Below are 20,498 nucleotides of genomic sequence, written 5' to 3' on the forward strand. Positions count from 1 at the left end.
GCATTAAATTGCCTTCATCAGGTGCCTTTTCTATGTACGTCGAACTACTTCATTGCATGCCCTGTTGTCCTTATACTAAAATAACTAAAATATATATTCGTCATATATAATGATAAATTTTAAATATTAAAACTGTTCTGGATTTGTCATCCTTATGTTGTATCTCAATACGCGAGTCACACCTATCTTCCTCTATCGGAGGACAACAGGGCATGCAATGAAGTAGTTCGACATACACATAGAAAAGCACCTTCGACACTTTAGTGTCGAAACATGTAGTGCAAGAGAGAAGAGTAAGGTGAATAAATGTATGCACTGTAAGATGGTCAGAATAAATCATGGACATAAATCAGTGCAACAGGACGCTAAAATATAACCTGACCAATATTTCATGTAAATCAATGATGCAACCTTGGCTTGTCTGAGACCTTATCTGCCATCCATTCAACACAATTAAAGGACATTATTAAAAAACATATGCAGCATTAATTAAACCATAATTTATTTAACTCATCTTACCCCCGTGACTCTGAGCTGTTTTGTTTTGTTCATTTTCTGCATGGGATTGACATCTTGCACAATTTTCCATACACTTCGGCCCACTTGAGGGACTACAACTGTCAGCAAGCAAAGTTACTTCACCTTCATAACCATTATTTGCCATGAATTTCTTGAAACCTATAAAACAAATGATAATCATATAAATATTAACTAATTAAAACCAGTGATTTAAGAATTTCCTTTCTGGCACTTACCGTATTTACGCATGTATAGGCCGCACATTTTTTTGCCAAAAATTCAAGAGGAAAACTGGGGTGCGGCTTATATTCGAAATCACACTTCGTTTAAAAAAAATTAACGTTGCCAAATTTCGGAACAATTTCTACTCCTGAAATAATATTCCAAGAAAATTATTTTTTCTATAATTTCTGTCTGAAAATTGTGCTGCAGCCTATACATGTGTAAATACGGTATCCTAAATAGGTTATGAGCTAAAACTTAAAGATATCTTTATGATCAAGTATTCCATGGGAAAGTTGTAAACGTTATTTTGGAAAGATTACTAGTACCACTAGAGGTTGCAGATACTCCTTTTGTGAATGGAATGAAATATAATTCCATTTTTAAACTGAAGAGGATGTGGGAGGAAAAGTTCATACGGTAATATCATAAAGTAGCCTAAATACAAAATTTAGCAAGCTGGTTAATATTTATGCTTCTAACAGCAGTGAAAATTATGACTGTGGTCTTCTGGTTAACAGCATTGTTTAGTTTGTTTACTGATATTTATTTATAGCTTATTTAAAGACACTGTCAGCAATAGACCATAAAGCACCCAGACATTAAGGTTCACCTAACATAAGTTTCATCCTTTACTGAATGTCCAAACAGAGGGAAGTCTCCATTTTCTTCTTGTCTTCACAGACTATTTAACTTAGTGTCAAACTTAAAATCTTTCTGTACGTTTAAATAGCAGAAATTCACACTAAATTTGAGTCCAGATATGTATGTTCAGTGCATACATAATTAATAAGCCCAAGACTGTATGTGACTAAACAGTGATCTTAATCTGTAGGAATATGTCACGCACTTTTTCTTTTTAAAATTCACTGTCAGAATTGACTTGTACATATAGCTTCTGACATACTCAAAAACCTAATTTTGGCTTTTTGTTGTTAAGAACTGTAATTATTAGATGTTAGTATATACAGGGTTGAAGATTCGAAAACCCTGAGCATCTCTGTCTTGCAGTAGTACTTCTTTAGATTTTTAATTAATTAATTTTCATCAAAATTCCCTGGTTTCTGTGTTTCCTCCACAGCATGTGGTGTTGTCTTTACTAGGCTCCTACTAGTAGAGACAACAAACACCACACGCTGTGGAGGAAACATGCAAACCAGGGGCATATGGCAGTCATAATTAAAAAGTAGGTTATGAACGTGAGGGGCAAACTGCCGAGACAAAACACCCTGAACAGACATACATTTATGAACAATAGACACCCTGTGTGAGGTGAAATAAAATGCACCAAAATAACGTGGGTATAATAGAAACTTTAAAGGATTTATCTGGTTTTACCTTGAAACGTGTGATTTTAACGCGGACTAAGACAGTGTAGCAGTTTTAACATAATTTAATAAAATATTTGTAACATATCAAGACACCTGAAGATGGCCATTTTGGGCCGAAACATGTAGTTTCAAAGTGTATAATGTTAAACTAAAATTAATATTAAGTAGTGAATAAACACATGTTGCAATATTAACAGATGATAAATACATGGACGTTAGATAAAATGTGTATGAAAAATAAGTTACTGCACAAAATGTTATGACGGCTTTTGCAGAATCCAAGTGTAATTACCAGAGTACTCATATCGTTTGGGCCCCATCCAGCGAAACTTCTCACTGTCCCTGACAACATCACCCAGGTAGCCATAGGATATAACACTGGAGAAATACTGCAATAACGTTGCATTACTATGGACGCTGCATAGATCCAGACCAGTACTGTCACCTGCAAAAGCAAACAATTTCCTTTAAATCATATTTCATGCTGTCACTCTCTCATGGAGCTGAGCCCTTCTTGAGAAGCTTCTAATTGTGCAGCTACTCAAGAATTTCGCAGCATCTTATGGAACCCGAAGGTTCATTTCTGTGTTCACAAGAGCCCTTCACTGGTCCCTATCCTGAGCAAGATCAATCCAATCCATACCATCCCATCCTATCTCTCTAGGATCAATTATAATATCATTCACTCACTTATGTCTTGGTCTTCCTAGTGGTCTCTTTCCATCTGGCTTTCCCACCAATATTCTAGACACAATCCTCTTCCTCCATTCGTGCTACATGCATCTCATCCTCCTTGACATGATCATTCTAATTATACTTGGAGAAGCATACAAGTTACAAAGCCCCTCATTATGCAGTTTTCTCCAACCTCCCATCACTTCATCTCTCTTCAGTCCAAATATTCTCCTCAACACCTTGTTTTCAAACATCCTCAATCTATGTTCCTCCCTCAATGTAAGAGACAAAATTTCGCATCCATACAGAACCACTGGCAAAATCATAGTTTTGTGTATTCTAATTTTTACGTTTTTAGACAGCAGATGAAAAGACAAAAGGTTCCGGAATCAATGGTAGCAAGCATTACCTGAATTCAGTCTCCTCTTAATTTCCTCCTGAATCAGGTTTTGATTTGTTATAGTCATTCCCAAATATCTGAACTGAGCCACATTTTCGAAACATCTGTTACCTATGGTTATGTCATGATTTTGCCCTGTAGTCTGATGATAAGACAGCAACATATACTTAAGTTTTCTCTGTGTTTACTTCTAAACTAACCTCCTTACTAGCGTCAATTAAAGTTCGTGTTCTTCTTTACGATATCTATATTAACACCCAGTAGATTCACATCATCAGCATTGACCAACAGCTGATGTGTCCCATTTAATTTCAGTCCCACTTGGTCTCCCTGGACCTTCCTAATGGCATGTTCTAAAGCAAAGTTGAAAAGGAGTGGCGTTAAAGCATCTCCTTGTTTTAGATCATTCTGGATAGGAAAAGTATCAGACAAATATTTACCTATACAGACTTTACAATACGATTCATATAAACACATTTTAATCAGCCTCACTAGTTTCACGGGTATCCCAAACTCTAAGAAAACGCTGTACAATACTTCTCTCCTAACTTAATCATACGCTTTCTTGAAGTCTATGAATAGCTGATGTACTGTCTCATCGCACTCCCATTTTTTCTCCAATATCTGATGAATGCAAAAGATCTGATTTGTAGTTGATCTGTTATGTCAAAACCCACACTGATGATCTCCAATAATACCATGAATGTATGGACTTAACCTTGAGAAAAGTATACTGGATAAAATTTTGTATGAAGTTGATAGCAGTGATATCCCCTGATAATTACTACGGTCAGTTTTATCACCCTTCTTGTGAACTGGTACAATAATAGACTCCTTCCACTGATCAGGCAATTTTTCCTTATTCCAAATGTAATTAATTAGCTTATGGATCTTAGAACCTAATATTTCTCCTCCTTCTTGTATCAGTTCTACCAGAATTTGATCACTATCTTTTCAACTTTGCAATAGGAATTTCAACCTCAAAGGGCTAGGATCAGGTACCAACAGCTCAGCTGCATGTTATTACCATCTGCCTAACCACTGATCCTATGTACGTAGAGAAGTAAAAAATTACCCGCACTCTAGTTTTTCCAATTTATATACACAAAAGTAGGGGTTGAACAAGTACGTCATTCTTCTACTTAGTCTCCTTCCTTTTCGATGCACTTGGTCCAGCGGTCCAAAAGCTTGCGTATTCCTTCCAAGGTTTTCGGTTGGTCGCGCAACCATTTATGCACCGCTCCCCCCACTTCTTTGTCCCTAGAAAATCGACGACCTCCTAAAGCATCTTTAAGCGGTCCAAAGAGGTGACAGTCAGAAGGGGCGAGATCTGGGCTGTAGGCAGGGTGTTCCAGCACCTCGAAACCCAAATGGTTAACGGTTTCAACGGTCTGCCCGGCCATCTGTAGGCATGCATTATCATGCAACAACACTTTTTTCGACAACAGGCCTCGGCGTTTGGTGAGAATTGCTGGCTTCAGGTTGTTACCCCCTTCTTCCAGGTAGTCTTCCAGTCTGAGTCCCAAAAAAGTGTTAGCATCGCCTTTCCCGCGCAAGATTGAGTCTTTAATTTCTTGTCCGGCCACTTTTAAACTTCTATGGGGTAGAGCACTGTCCCCGTATTGTGCTGAAAGCCTCCGATGAATTTCAGCCCCTGACACACCTTCCAACCTGAGAAATCGGATCACTGTTCTTTGCTCCACCTTGGTGCACAATGCTAGTGGAGCGGCCATGTTTACGCTGTCACAGCATCAAGGAAAATAACATGATCAAGTTCAAACTTCGATCACGTGACCACAGTAGTACCAACTCTAAGCATGCATGCGCAGAAGGCAGTGTGACAAACCTAAATATGTGTTGTGGCGAAAGTGGGGATAATTTCCGACTTTCCTTCGTACATTCAATAACTGAGGGAAATAGTTCTTCCACCTACTCAAAATGTTGTGGGAATCTGCAAGTTACTGCTAGGCTTGTAACCCCTCTTGAAGTCATTTATTCCTCTATACAGGTCTCTTAAGTTCTTGTACTTACTGTTCATTGCAAGCTCATCAATTTTGTCTTTCAGATATTCCTTTTTGTTCCTGAAATGCCTGCTGGTTTCACGTCTAATATTGTTCAGATTATCACCATTTATTGTGCTTGGATCTGTAACCAGTGCAGTTTGGCTTGTTTCCTTTGGTCCAATAATTCTGAGCATCCTTCATCGAACCATGGCTTCTGCTTCTTCAGTTCATAATAACGTGAATCTACAAATCCACCCGCCCATACGCCTTCATGGCGCAGTGCTTAATTAGTTAAGCAATGGGACAACTTTTACAAGTGGAAATTAAAGCATTTGTGAAAATTTATGTATAATACGAGGGTTGGAACTTTAATAGTGGTAACTATTTATTTACAACTGATACAAAATAGATGCACGTTTCGAAGTTTTACTGTCCTTCAATAATAGTCACCAGCATTGTGTACAACATGTTGCCAGCGATGTGGAAGTCGTAGGATACCTTTAGCAGCGCCTGTTATGTTGATAGTTCGAATGGAGAGGTCTACTGCCTGAAGAATCTCTGGAACAGTTCTTAAGCGAATGCCACGAACTGGTTCCTTCATCTTAGGAATCAAGTCCAAGTCACAAGGGTTTAAGTCCGGGGAGTACGGTGGATGGTACAGCACTTCCTAGCTCCATCGATCGAACAAATCAGCCACAGCTTGCGCTGCATGCAGCCGAGCATTGTCCTGCAAAATGATGGGTGGGTTCTGCAGAAAGTGTCTCCGCTTCTTTCTCAAAGCTGGTNCGGCCTCTGGCACATTCAACCAACCCTCATACATGGCTTGTTGGCTGGCAATTCTTACGAAACCGCGTCAGTTCCAAAGCTTACAAAACATCGCATGTGGAATGTTGCAATGGTCTCGAAGGACGAGTATGGAGGAAAGTGAAAGGTTTTTCTATCCTGATGTTTGCCGTGACTGGTGAGGGGAAGGGGGGGGCACGAAAGGCCGTCGAGACGGTCGAGACTCTTCATGCAGAGATGAATTCCCATTCTTAGGGCGCATTTCCACGGGGCGTGACACGCTAGCGTGAGGCAGGTATTCGTGAGTACGACCCATGTGAACGAAGCGTCGTGGAAAATCTTATGACGTCACAGGCAAGAGTGAGGGCTCACGCTTCATATCAAACATGTTTGATATTCAGTCGTGAGTTTGCCTCTACCATGTCTACACCGGATCGGGTCATAAAATTACGAGAAAGGGAAACTGTGCGGTTTTTGGAATTATATGCAGATGAACCAGTGCTGTATGATGCAAGCATGGAAAGTTACAGAGACAGAGACGTTACATTGGCAGCGGCGAAGAGAATTTCCAATGCGCTCTCAATTCCTGGCTTTGGACCAAAGGAGGTGATGGCAAAATTTAAAAACTTGAGGAGTAGTTATTGTCATATATTGTCTCATATTAGTATCTGATTTTGCGACCAGTGGTGAAACGCGTTCCAGAAGGAAATCAAATTGGTCTTCAGACACTCGTAGTAAGTTCTTGAAATCATCTGGGTAACTATTTCTGAGTTCCATGTCAACCAAATTATGTGGCCCTAATTTCCTCTTTAGAATCCACTTCTGAACCCACCATCGCCTTTTCTTCCGTTTTCCTTTCATTTCCACCATCTGCTTCATTCTCTGCGCTAAAATAGCAGCAAAAACTGAACTCACAACAGCACAACTTTCTATGAGGAGCTCGTTCATGGTCGGCTTTCCGCGATCAACTGAATCACGTCTTCGTGGACACTTCAGCCAGTGTGAACTACTCACGACCCACGACTGGTGGGTTCACGCCTGCAAATTCACGAAAGCAAGCACGAAAGCGTTGCACGCTTTCGTATCCACACCCCGTGGAAACGTAGCATAACGCTCAGAAATAATTTCGAGTCCACAGTCAAGAAGATAGGGATGAAAACTGTTGTTGCTCTTACAAAACAACGATTCAGCGCTGTAGTCAGAAAGCCTCCAGTACTTAAATGTATGGAAACAGAAACGGACATTCAGCGTGGATAAGAGTAGGAGTGTTGTTTTAACGGTTTCACTTAGTCATCGCAAGGGGAAAAATTCTGATGTTCGACTTTCCTCAGCAGTTCACGTATAATGTCACGTATTTAAGCGACACGGGGTTTAGACTGGCATTTGGATCTACTGAACCCTTACAAACCGTAACTACGCTTAATTATAGCACTACGGAGAATTCAGACACACAGCAAGCATTAAGTCTTCTCAGTCTGTGTCTCCACCAGTCGTCGCTTGGTAACGGCTCTCAACGCCGAAGATTCCTAAGCTTCCGTGTTCACGTACTTACCGGATACCAAATGTCTCATACCTTCTCATGGCAGTAACTCCTAGCCCCGTCTGGCCTTACCACTCGCTATAGCAGGCTAGCACTCACTTACTCAGAATTCGTCTTCTCAGAATTATTAGGTTACGTTCCCGGCATAACAAAAGAAACTCCGTGGCCTGTAGTCCGCCAGCGAACTATACAGACCGTGCAACCGCCGCTTGTCGGCGAAGATAGTGCCAACTTTTGCGGATAGAGGGTGCCACGCAGTCAGCGCGCCGGATCCCCATGACCGTTAATCTCGTTTTTCCAGACCGGAGCCGCTATTTCCTTGAAATATCTCCTCAGTTATCCTCACGAGACTGAGTGGACTCCGTTCCAGATCCACTAGTTCTCAGAAAATCTGATAGCGCCGGGAATAGAACCCAGGACCTCTTGATCTGTAGGCAGGAACCCTGACAACTAGATCACAGAGGCGGTCTAGGTCCCCGGTATATTGTTACACATGAGCTGCTCAGTACTATAACAACTTGAGGGCTCCTTACGAGAAACGTAATCTGTAGTTTAGGGAGACGCATCTGAACCTTCGCTTCTAGCGACTCGAGAAACCGGAATATGTTAAGAGTCCTTTGTAAGGCAAATTGAAGGATTGAATGGGCTCTCTAAATTATCTCACGTGATACCCGTAGACGCCTGGGGGGGGGGGGGTCTCTAGATACGGTAGACGGCTGTAAAACAGCAGCCACGAACAGCCGAACGGGGTTCGTACTCTAGTCTGGTGATTGATCGAAAAANTGCATTGCTTTAAGCATGCTGTCAGAATCCCTGGTCGTTCCCATGACAGTAAATGTGGAGGTCTCGCTTTTTAAAATCCGTATTTTTTTAATGGAATTTACAAATATTTGCTTTATTCTTCTTGCTTTCTTTCCTCATCGTCACTGCTATTTTCTTGACAGTAAACAGAATACAAATAAATAAACTCTTTCTTCCTGTTTTTCCTTTCTCTCTTTCTCCTTCTTCGTAACACAGTTTTGTTCATTCTTTTACCAAGAAGCAACATGATTTCAGATGGCGAAATAAAATTAATATCCTGTAAGGCTGGGTATCGATTGCAGCTGTTCCTGCGCAGAAAACTCGTTGGTTTGTTTACCGTGTTCGTGTCCAGCATCGAAGCGCGGCAGCCGCGTGCGGCTGTTGATCGACGCTGTTCCTCAGTTCTAGGAACGCCACAAGCCCGACTCAGCTGAGAGAGCAAGGACACTGAAATCCCTTTGGTGCGGAACAAAGAACCGCTCCGATTTGTCTCGACACGCTCGCGCGCGCGGCAACGAACACTGCGGCAGCCGCGGGCAATCGATAATCGGCTTAAGAAGCGTTTTGTTTCCTGCTACAGAANCCGCTCCGACTTCGCTCGACACGCTGGCGTGCGCGGCAACGAACACTGCCTCGCGCGGCAATCCGCGCGCAATCGATAATCGGCTTAAGAAGCGTTTTGTTTCCTGCTACAGAAACCACTCTGAGGGCACAGTTTTGATATGTTATCATGGCTTACCAAGTTTTTTCAAGCAAACGCTTTACAAGAATCCTTCACGAAACCCAAAACTTACAACTCTACATTTTGTTGTGGAGTGTTTTCTCTATCTACTGAATTATTATGAGGGGGCACGCAGTAGCGTAGTTGGTTGAGGCACTATGATACAAACCGTAAGGTCGCGGGTTCCATTCCCGATGAGGTCATTGGATTTTTCAATTGACTTAATCCTTCCAGCCGCACTATGGCCCTGGGGTCGACTCAAGTCTCTAACAGAAATGAGTACCAGGAACCTTCCTGGGGGTAAAGGGCGGCCGGCGCGTAAGGCTGACCTCATCGATTTATCATTTTTTTTACCATTTTACCGAATTATTATAAATGGGTTGAAGGGATTGGATATGAATTCCATGTCCAAAACCAAACTTCCATGGCTAGTTGAACTATTTTCGGATAACTTTTACTTGTTGTTACTTCAAACTCACTCGTGATGTGCAATCTAAAGATACGTATGTATTACGCTGGGGCTTGTGACCTGGAACTGCGCCCACTCAGTTGGATATGCTCCGTGCTCAAGAGAAATTTGTTTGCGCCATTCGGAAGGTAAGTGCTCCGGCCTCGAGAACTGCTGGCGGAATTCCAACCACACATACAGATTCGTGAATGTACGTGATCATTCTAAATTATTGTCGGGGTTTCCGTGGCCTATAACTTTCAAACCGGAAACAATAAAATAAAACTGCTTATAGAATATAAAAGTGTAGAATAAAAGTTTTTGAATGACACTTTCATATTCTGTAAGCAGTTTTATTTGTTTGCTTCCGGTTTCAAAATTATAGGCCAAGGAAACCCCGACAATAATTTAGAATCACATTGTATATAAAAACGTAACCTCTTCTGCTATTAAACATCGCTGCGCCCTTTCATATGCGTAAGGAATCAGTTTACTTTTTCAAGCAGGTACCATCTTGAGATTATACGGTCTTACTCAGTTCCTTCGGCCAAATTCCGGGACAGTATAATAAAATATATAACGACCACCATTTCCACTTTAATCCTTATAATAATAAATTGTGATATTTTACGAGTATAAAGCTGATATTATTTCTCTTCGTCACTTCACGATATCTACAGCTGATTCAGTGTTGACAATTATCTGAGGAACAACACGAATAATAAAGAAGAAACACTAGTTCGTTCATTCAATCATCAATGGCTCTACAGCCCTTTATTGGGCCTTGGCCTCTTCTTTAGTTTCGTAATAAGCGGCCTCCGTAGTCTAGGGGTAACGTTCCCACCTCGTGACTCAAGGTACGCGGGTTCAAACCCAGCGGAGGTCGTGGAATTTTTAAGGGCGGAAAAATTCAGGGAACAAGTCCTCCGGGAGGGACTTTAAGCCGTGGGTCCCGTGTCGTGGCTTTACGGCACGTAAAAGAACCTCATGTCCTAAGGGGAACACTGAGCCAAATGCAGGACATTTCCCGCCCAACAGTAGCCTCTAACGCCTCTGGTAGATGGGGGAAGCATCGAGATACCGCTGAGGCAGTAGAGGCCGAACTCGCTGGTTGAGTCGGGACTGATGGCACGCACCAGTACCGGTAGGGAATAGAGCCTGGTAGAATATCATAGGGGGACGCACACTGGACCACCAGTTGGACTAACTGCATGGGGAAACCCACCCTCTCCAATACAATACAATACAATACAAATAGTTTCGTAATATCTTTTTTTTTACAGACCGTAGGACTCCTTGGACGTGGGATCAGCTCGTCGCAAGGCCATTACCTGCACACAGGACAACACAAACACAGAATATACGAACACAGACATCCATGCTTTGAGTGGGGTCGAACCCACGATCCCAGTGTTCGAGCGAGCAAAGACAGTTGGTGCCTTAGACCGCGCGGCCACTGTGACAGGCGAAACACTCGTAGCATTGAATAAAATCAATGAATCTTGTATAATTTTACGCTCATAACACCACACGACGGTGTGTTACCAACTATACAAATACAGGCTGGTTATGTCAGCATAGGAGTGAGCTTCGAAATGTTTACTAAAAGCATTCTTCATTAACCGATCAGCGAGCTGAATTATGCTGATCTCTGTAATGGGTTCAGCATTTTCAAACTGATATGAATGCTACAATTCCACATATGTGAGGTTCTCATCCCGGCGACTATGAAGAGAAGTGTCTTCTGGATTGTAATGCCGTATAGTTAGGAGAGAGCTCGATGTGTCGGAGGAACATATCGCCTCCATCATCAGGGTCAAAGAGTAAGCCAAGCAAGAAATCAACAGAAGCTGGCGAAAAGCTCAGATTGTGTTCCTCCGAAACGTCAAGCTGTCACCGAACTGTATGGCGTTACAAGAAGCAAGACTGTACTCGACCTTTAATTGTTCGTTTCCTCCTATGTACATGGACTGAACATATCAGTAAGATAATAACAATAGCGGTCTTGAAAAACAACAGTTCATATTGCGTAAATTATTCGAGAGGATAAAGGAAAGGTAAAAGATAAAGCTATCACTCTAACAGGCCGTGAAGGCCCACAGGATTGAGAGACATCGAGGCTCCCACATTTTCTCTCTACAATCGGCTCACAGATGGCGGTAAAGTTGTCAGCCTTATACGCCGGCCGCCTTTTAACCCCAGGAAGATTCCTGGTACTCATTTCCATTTGAGGCTGAGTCGACCCCAGGACCATACTGCGGCTGTAAGGATTAGGTAAACTGAAAAAAAAATCCAACTCATCGGGACTCGGACCCGCATTATCTAGCCAATCGGCTCACAGATGGCAGTAAGGTCGTCAGCCTTAGGCGCCGGCCACCCTTTACCACCCAGGAACATTCCTGGTACTCATTTGTGTAAGAGGCTAAGTAGCTGGTTTTGGTAACGTTCTTCAAAATTCGAATTCCTGGTATTCCTAAGCACCCTTACTAACAAAGGGCTCACCTGCGCCTTAAACTTATGCATCAGCTTTCTATGAAGAGTCAAAACGTGTACCTATGGTACTACAGAACTTGCGGACCCTGGCGGGTTTTCAATTTTTTAATCTATACACAGTCGGTAGGACTCCATTGATGGGGGATCAGAGGACAGACCGGAACCTGCGCAGAACGTTCTATGCGTTGATATGCTGGAACCTGACATTTTCAGTTGAACAATCAAAGTGCTGGGGCATTTGCCTAGAGGAGTTGAGGAATAAATACGAAAAGTATATGTTAGGCGATGTTCCGGGCAAGATTCCAACCGAGGACCTCACGAATACAAGACTGTTCGGTTATCATTATTATCTGTATTGTTTTTATTCCTTTCAGTACTATTTTTGTGTATATCTTTTAGTTTCTTCGCAATTAGATGTCTACAATAATTTTGTTCTGTTATTTCTAGGTTATTTATTGCTCTTTCAGCTTCTAGGGCTAATGTCTCAATCCATTTTTCATTCTTGTAATGTAGATTATATTTAAGGGATAAAAGGGAATGGAAAAAAATAATGAATATAAAAAATAAAATCAAAGAGAATAAACTTATTATAACGAAAGCAGATAAAGGAAAAACGCTAGTAATACTAACACAAGAAGAATATAAACAGAAAATAAATAACTTCATACACAATAACCAATTGATAAAAATTGACAAAAACCCGACCCAACATTACCAAAGGGCAGTAAAACAAACACTGAAACAGTGTAATAATGTCATACAACGAGACAAATGGAAATATACAAACATGAATCCCACAGCCCCAAACCTACAAGCCACAATAAAATTACATAAACCTAACACACACATTAGACCAATAATAAACTGAAAGAACGCCCCAGCTTACGAAATAGCAAGGAAATTAGCAAAAGTATTGCATAATTATCTAAAATTACCAAACACATACAATGTCCAAAACTCCTCCCACTTAACGACAGATTTACAAACTATTAAACTTAATGAGAATATCCAACTATGTTGCTTAGACATCGAAAACATGTATAAAAATATACCGAAAACAAATTCCATAAATATAATAAACACTACATTAAAAAAAACCATGAAATAGATAAAGAAAGGAACAAAGAAATAATACATATATTAAAAACAGTATTTGAACAAAATTATTTTCAAATTGACCAAGATTACTACAAACAAACAGATGGACTAGCTATGGGAGCCCCAACATCAGCAATAATAGCAGAAACATATATACAATATATGGAACACACACAAATATTTCCCATTCTAGTAAAACAACAAATATCGGCTTACTTTAGATATGTCGATGATATATTAATAATATATGATGAAAAAATAACGAACACTCAAAGAAATTAATGAACTGCAACCAACTATAAAGTTCACCATTGAAAGAGAACAACAAGAATCTATTAACTTTCTAGATATAACAATACATCGTAATGAAGATAGCTTGCAATTTGCAATATACTCGTATAGGAAACCCACACAAACATACATCATAATACCTAACAGTTCGTGCCATCCATTCGAGCACAAATTGTCAGGTATTAATTGCCTGATAAATAGATTCTATACATACCCAATAACATAAAAAAGGAAAACAAATAGAGAAGAACACTATTAAAAACATACTACATAACAACAGATACGACACAAACATAATCAAAAGATCAAATCAGACAAAACGAAAACAAAAATCAAACACACATGACGACGAACAACAACAAAAAACAAAGTGGGCTATATTTGCATATAGCACAAAAGTAAGGAAAATTACAACAATTTTTGAAGACACGCAGATAAAATTAGCATTTCGCACACGAAACACAATAGAAAACATACTCAAACAAAAATCACAATTAGATAAATACAATAAAAGTGGCATATACCAAATGAAACGTGTAGATTGCCCATTGAAATACATTGGGCAAACGGGCCGAACATTTAACACCGGATATAAGAACATTTACATGATATTAGAAATAATAATAGCAATTCCGGGTACTCAAATCACATACTAAATACAGGACATGCATACGGAACAATAACAGACGTAATGGAAGTTGTAACAACGGGAAAAAAGGTAGAAATTTGAATACATTAGAGAAATACAATATATATAAAATAAGTAAGAAAGGCCTACAAATGAATGACACACACATAGAAACATACAATCCCATATTTCAAACTATATACGAAATCTATACAGACTAACGGTACCTCCCTCCCCCACTACCCATTCCCCCTCCAACACCCACCAACATGAAACACAGCACACAATACACCAGACAGCACACGTATTAAAGATAAGCAGCGACACACACAGAGGGAGCCTACACAGAGTAAGTACAAATAACAGTGTAAACATATAAGAAAAACATTACGAACATAAGATAGTAATACGAATATTTGTATATTACAGATAACACCTGAACAGTGCTGAAAACAAAAAGTAGCCGCTGCAGCACTATAGAAATAGGGCGGGTATCCCTGAGAATTTTAAATTTTAAAATCTGAGAAAAATTTTAAAGAAACTTTTAAATTTGAATTGAAGATTTTAAAAGTGCCAATTTTTGAAAAACAAATTCACGTGTGCAAGTTAACAAAGATTTTGTACATAACTGACATATATCAGAGGGGAGGATTCTGATATATCGAAACCTGTTAGCAACGGAGAAGTGAACAATTGGAAAGACTGCTGTTTGTAAATTATAAACTACGTGGAGTGTAGCAGCTACGTGAGAATATACACCTGATGATGGCCATTTAAGGCCGAAACATGTAGTGTAGAAGAAAGGAAAACGAAAGCACTACAATAAATTGTTGCACTTAGGACGGAATTGTACGATAAAATAACCTAACATCAGCGAATGATACCCCTCAGTTACAGGTGAATGAGCAGTAGTTCATTGCGCACACCTACGAGTGACGTCATTTACGAAGCTGTTATTTAACGGAACGTAATATAGGACTGTCGTAACATGGAATATAAATCGAAATATGGCGTTATGTATAAAATTGAGCCTGTTCACGGTTTTTTCCACCCATAATATCAATCAACACTCTTATATTCCGAGGTTATATTGCTACGTGTTAGCTTAGATTGTGTCGAAAACGCCGCTCCCACCTCAAGAGTTTGCGCGTCCCCGAAGGTGATACAAATGATTACTGAATATCACATATGATGGCATTATGCTGCCCTCAGATGGCATAACGTTATGACGAAATATCTTTATTATCAGTGAAATCGTTCCCTTCTTTCTCGTGGAAGGATACGCGACCAATTCAGTCACTGCTTGGCATTTCTTTCGCCCGAATTTCCCTTCCTGGATAGTTAGTAGAATAGTATACACCAAACTGGGTAAAACATAGGGTGGAAAATTACCGCCGTGTAATCGAACTGATAATGGAATGTTTTTGTTTCAGTCATGTTAAGAGGCTGGCTGCCCTGTCACTGTGACCTAAATATCCGGTGTAGAAAGTCTAGGTACGTTTCTTTCCTTCTGTGAAGTGATGATCATAAATAATAAGACGGTGTTATTTGAGTATGTTTATTTACATATATGTACAAGTTCTGATTAATTATCTGCCTGATAGTATATCTTAAAAGATTCGCTAAAAGAGTGCAAATGGTAGCCTTTAATGTGTGTATTATCCTGGACCGAGCAATGGCGAGTGCACGAAATTTTACAAACATGTGTTTCCTCTGTTCTACAACGAAATTGAAGTGCTTCCCTTCTGAACCATGAAAGTGAAAGTAGTTACTATAGGATTCTGACGATGGTGTATAACACACTGATATGTTGGGATTTTGGACTTTATCCATCGTCCTGGTTTTTAAGATAACAAATAAAAACACGACGTTTCGGAAACTGGATCTGTTTCCGTCCTCAGGTGAAGGAAAACACCTATTCAGTTGGGTCCCTTAGAAAGAGCTAGCCTCAATCACTGGANAGGTTATTCTTGCACTATTATTAATAACCTTGTAAAAAGAGGGTGCAAAGTGAATTTCTAGGTCCCACTGAAGAAGTTATGTTTTTAATTTATATCTCAGTTCTGTGTGACAGAGGGCGGTGGGTATAATGTATGTTGTTTTGGTCACAATAATGTCGAGCGTAAAGTGAAGTTTAAATTCTCTAGTGTGACGTTATGTTTTTGTGTAATATATACAGTGATGTGTAGTGAGGTTTTGTAGTGTTTTCAAGAAAGTTAAGATCTCCATTCACCCACAATGGATTCAAAAGTTTCCACTTTTATGTACATATTTTACTTGCATGAAGAGTTCTTGCTTATAACAAGGTGGTATGCTAAGTGAAACACATCTTGTCATTGGTGTTATGCTGGCAATCCTGTTCAATGACAGTGTAAAATGTGCACAGTGGTGTGTAGAGTATGTGATAACAGCATGAAGAATGATGGCAAGTGATTTGTAAGTTAGATGTGTATTTCAGTGTGACAGACAACAGATTGCATTCTTGCCACCTAATCTTACAGGCTTACATGTGCTAGCAGGTATTATACAGCATCAGCGAATTACTTTCTTTCCATCTATTAAACTTCTTACAGAATCACATTGTTTACACGAAAGCACGAGTTGTTACAGCTGGTATTCTTGTAATTGTATTTTATAGTTTAATCTACAACATATATAGTGATGTGTTCGTATTCGTTTTAATGCTCAGAAGAATGTTGAATGATACTGTCTTAGATTCACATCGTAATCAGTTATTTCCCTATCTAATATTTGAGCAATAGTAATTTGGGGTGTATACCTTTCATATAAAGTGTATGTATATCCTTCACATATGTCAAAAACATAATAAAGTTAATAGCACAGCATGTTCCCTTTAGTATCCCACTGTTACGTCATGACTGAACAACTGAAGGCTCTTCCGCTACGGCCTGATACCAAACACTACTCTTAAACAGGATACTATAATCCTCTTAAAGAATGGTTGTTAAGCAAGTAATTTATGCTCTGTTGCGTACGTAGTTTCGACAACAATTAACTAAAATATTAGTGATGAGTCCATCTTGAACAACATGTTGAACATGGCAGATCATGCATATGTGTAGGAATCTGTAAAAATGAACTCTGCCACCAATCCCGTGTTCATATATAGAATTCTGATCGCACTTTCAACATTTCAGAAGTTAACATGTTTCAAACTAATCGCCCGATAATGATTGGTGCAGTATCAACAAGAGTATTAAATGCCCATTAGTGAGGGATATAAAATGCAGGGAGAATAATGTTGGGAATGAAAGACAGAAAAGAAATGAACAAACATAGTAAAATTCTATCCCTCAATTTTGCCTCCTGCGGGGCTTCGCACTGCATTATATGAAAGTAGAAAAGAGTTGTGGGGGCACCCGGTAGCGTAGTTGGTTGAGGCACTATGCTATACGCCAGAAGGTCGCGGGGTCGAGTCCCGATGAGGTGAATTTTTTCAATTGACCTTGTCCTTCCAGTCGCGCTATGGCCCTGGGGTCGACTCAGTCTCTAAAGGAAATGAGTACCATGAATCTTCCTGTGGGGTAAAGGGCGGCCGGCGTGTAAGGCTGACAACCTTACTGCCATTTGTGAGTCGACTGTCTAGAAAATGTGGGAACCTCGAGGTCTCACAACCCTATGGGCCTCCATGGCCTGTTACAGGGATAGCTTTACCTTTTTATTCCATAAGTACACACGACGCCTTCCGTCTCTTTTCATAATGAAGCGAACAGGAACTATGAATTAAATAATATACCGGTGACGTTGAAGTCATTCAGTTCCTTGCATTTTTATAAGCGATGCATTCTCGGCACTGAAAATTTTGGACACCCGGGAAACCAATTCTGTCACTGGGATGACGCCAAGAAGCGCACTACGAAATTCCATCATTTGACTTCGACAAGCCATCTCAGAGAAGGTGGTCAGGTCGAACATATTTCTTGCTGACTGGATTTCCTAAACGTACAAAAAAACTCCGTAGCCTGTATTCAGCAAGAGATCTACACCGACCGAGAGACCGCCGCTTGTCGACGAAGTTAGTGCCAACTTTAGCGGATAGAGGGTGCCAAGTGGTCAACGCAACGGATCTCCACGTTCGTTAATCTCGGGTTTCTAGACCAGAGCCGCTATTTCCTTGCAATTGCTCCTCAATTATCCTCATGAGGTTGAGTGAACCCCGTTCAAGACCCACTACTTCTCAGAACACCTGGTAATGCCGGGAATCGAATCCGGGACCTCTGGATCTGTAAGCAAGAACTCTGACCACCAGGCCACAGAGGTGGTCTGCCCATTTTAAATAACAAAAAAATACGGTTGTAGAGATGCTTTAACTTTATAACAAAATGAAAAGGTTCGATGCATAAATATGGACCTAGAATTTTGAGATCCACGTCTATGCACAATTCCCATGGGGACAGATTCAGACTATGTTGAATTTGTCACATTTAGACGTGATCTCGGAGTTTCGCAGCGTCGCCATGTTATTTGTAATTCTTAACATGTAACACGATTTTGCACACATTAGCTATATGCATGTATATACGGACTACAGGTAACCCATGCTCATAGTTCCACGTACTTCGTTCAGTTGCCCATTAAAAGACTGAGCCATTTTCTATGTTCTAATGGCTTATGAGTTGCCTGTTTCGGCCAATTACCCTCTCCTCCTTCACACACGCCCTCCGGCAACTGTGTCGTCACTCGTTTGCCGTTACCCCATAATTCCATGCACCACGCGACTTCCCCTTCTTCCAGTTGTTTATAAAGATCTATATACATATCTGAAGTACCAATGTAATGGTGTATTATTTACTCACTCATGGAGCTGAGCCCTTCTTGAGGAGCTGCCAACTGTACAGCTATTCAAGAATTTCTCAGCATTTTATGGAAGCCGAAGGTTCATTACCGTATTCACTAGAGTCCTCCTCTGGTACCTATCCTGAGCCACATCAGTCCAATCCATACCATACCATCCTGTCTCTCTAATATCCATTTTACTTCTAACATTTCAAGTACCGAATTCATGTCCATTTTCTTTAGCCTATGTCGTTTATCCAGAAGATCCGTCCAGGTTCGAGACTTTGTGTACATTTTCGTAACAAGCTTATTTTTAATGGTGAGTTGCTAGCACCACGTCCAACGCCCAAGCTGGAGGACCACCCCTTGTCAGCTGTCCGCGACTGCTTATTCAATATATTCGCAGCTTCCCTCCATGCCTGGAGGACGTCTCCTCTATCCGCAAATTGAGGACGCGCCATACCGTGGACACAAGGGACCCACCTAACATGGGGTGTCTTATTTACTTTGTTTATTGTTGTTCCGTGGCCTGTAGTCCGCAAGCGAACTATCCTGACCGAGCGACCGCCGCTTGTCGGCGAAGTTAGTGCCAACTTTAGGGGATAGAGGGTGTCGCATGGTCAGCGCAACGGATCCCCACTGCCGTTAATTTCGGTTTTCTAGACCGGAGCCGCTACTATTACTGTTATTAACTGTTATTAAATACGAATTTCGCAGATTGGGGTTCTTCTTACTAAAGCAAATCTTTGACACCATCTGGGCGGAACCAGGGACAAATGCAGCGACCGTACTCCAAACTGTAAAGTAAGGAGGGGAGGAGCTGTTAAAGACACGTGTCTATACAGGAAGAGCATAAGGTTAGGGCCCAACAGTCAAATACACGTAAGAAAGTAGCGGTGCCACTGCAAATTGTGAATGAAAATGGCGTGGGGTTCAGCACCGGAGGAAGTTACGAATACATCAGAACAATCAACATAACAGACGCTATTAGAATATGTGAAGACTGGAATACTAAGCAGGAGTGTCATTCAACACAACATCTGGCAATATGTGTCATCTCTCATAATGATGTTCAGAGCTCTCTGTGATTCAGCACGATCAGAACTTTACAAAAAGGAAAATGACGCACTTTACAGCTGAGCTGTTCTTAGTTCTCCTTGCAATGGCTTATACTGCCGTGCTACAAAACGTTCTTGCTTTTCAGCTCTCGAGAAAGCTTTTACGTAACTCACTTGACAGGAATCTTTCTTGTAACTTGAAAACGCCTCGAGTCCCAGGTGTTCATTAACTGGTTTGTACGAGTAAACAGAAACAATCTTACGTCACGGTGTAGACTAAGCGTCAAAATTAACATTCTCACGATTGACACTTAGTTTACTTAACCATCCATTATGGATGCCGTACAAAGCTAATTCTCAGGACTTAGAAACGACGTTAGGATCATTGCTTTATTTCAGCTATAAACGAACTTTGAAACTTAGACAGTCCAGGAACGAAACAGTTAATGGAAGGCTGTGAGACAGCTCAGGCGGTTAGTCACCGACATCCCACCGCGGCGGCTCGGGTTCGATCCTAGTTCAAGTCATGTGGGATTTATGGTGAACACAGCAGCACTGGAGCAGGTTTTCTTTTCCGAGTACTTCGGTCTCCCTTGCTAATTCTCCTTCCAATGACTGTAAGGGGCAGGTAGGGCCGCGCCATTGCTCAAGCGGTTAATCGCTGGCTTCCCACCGCGGCGGCCCCGGTTC

The 20,498-nt window shown here is 40.8% G+C and overlaps 1 protein-coding gene across 2 annotated transcripts in view; it reads right to left on the reverse strand.

The window, feature by feature from the left end:
• The window catches only part of LOC111870120 (ceramide kinase), a 58,460-nt gene that overhangs the window by 8,335 nt on the left and 29,627 nt on the right, over positions 1–20,498 (reverse strand). For both annotated transcript variants that reach the window (XM_023862270.2, XM_023862186.2), the window contains 2 exons: positions 2,365–2,517; positions 520–678 (listed from right to left, as the gene is read on the reverse strand). In XM_023862270.2, coding sequence (XP_023718038.1) covers positions 520–678; positions 2,365–2,517 — 312 coding nt within the window. The remainder of the gene's footprint in view (positions 1–519; positions 679–2,364; positions 2,518–20,498) is intronic.

Source organism: Cryptotermes secundus, unplaced genomic scaffold (assembly GCF_002891405.2).
Source record: "Cryptotermes secundus unplaced genomic scaffold, Csec_1.0 scaffold112, whole genome shotgun sequence".
NCBI classification, from domain to species: Eukaryota; Metazoa; Arthropoda; class Insecta; order Blattodea; family Kalotermitidae; genus Cryptotermes; species Cryptotermes secundus.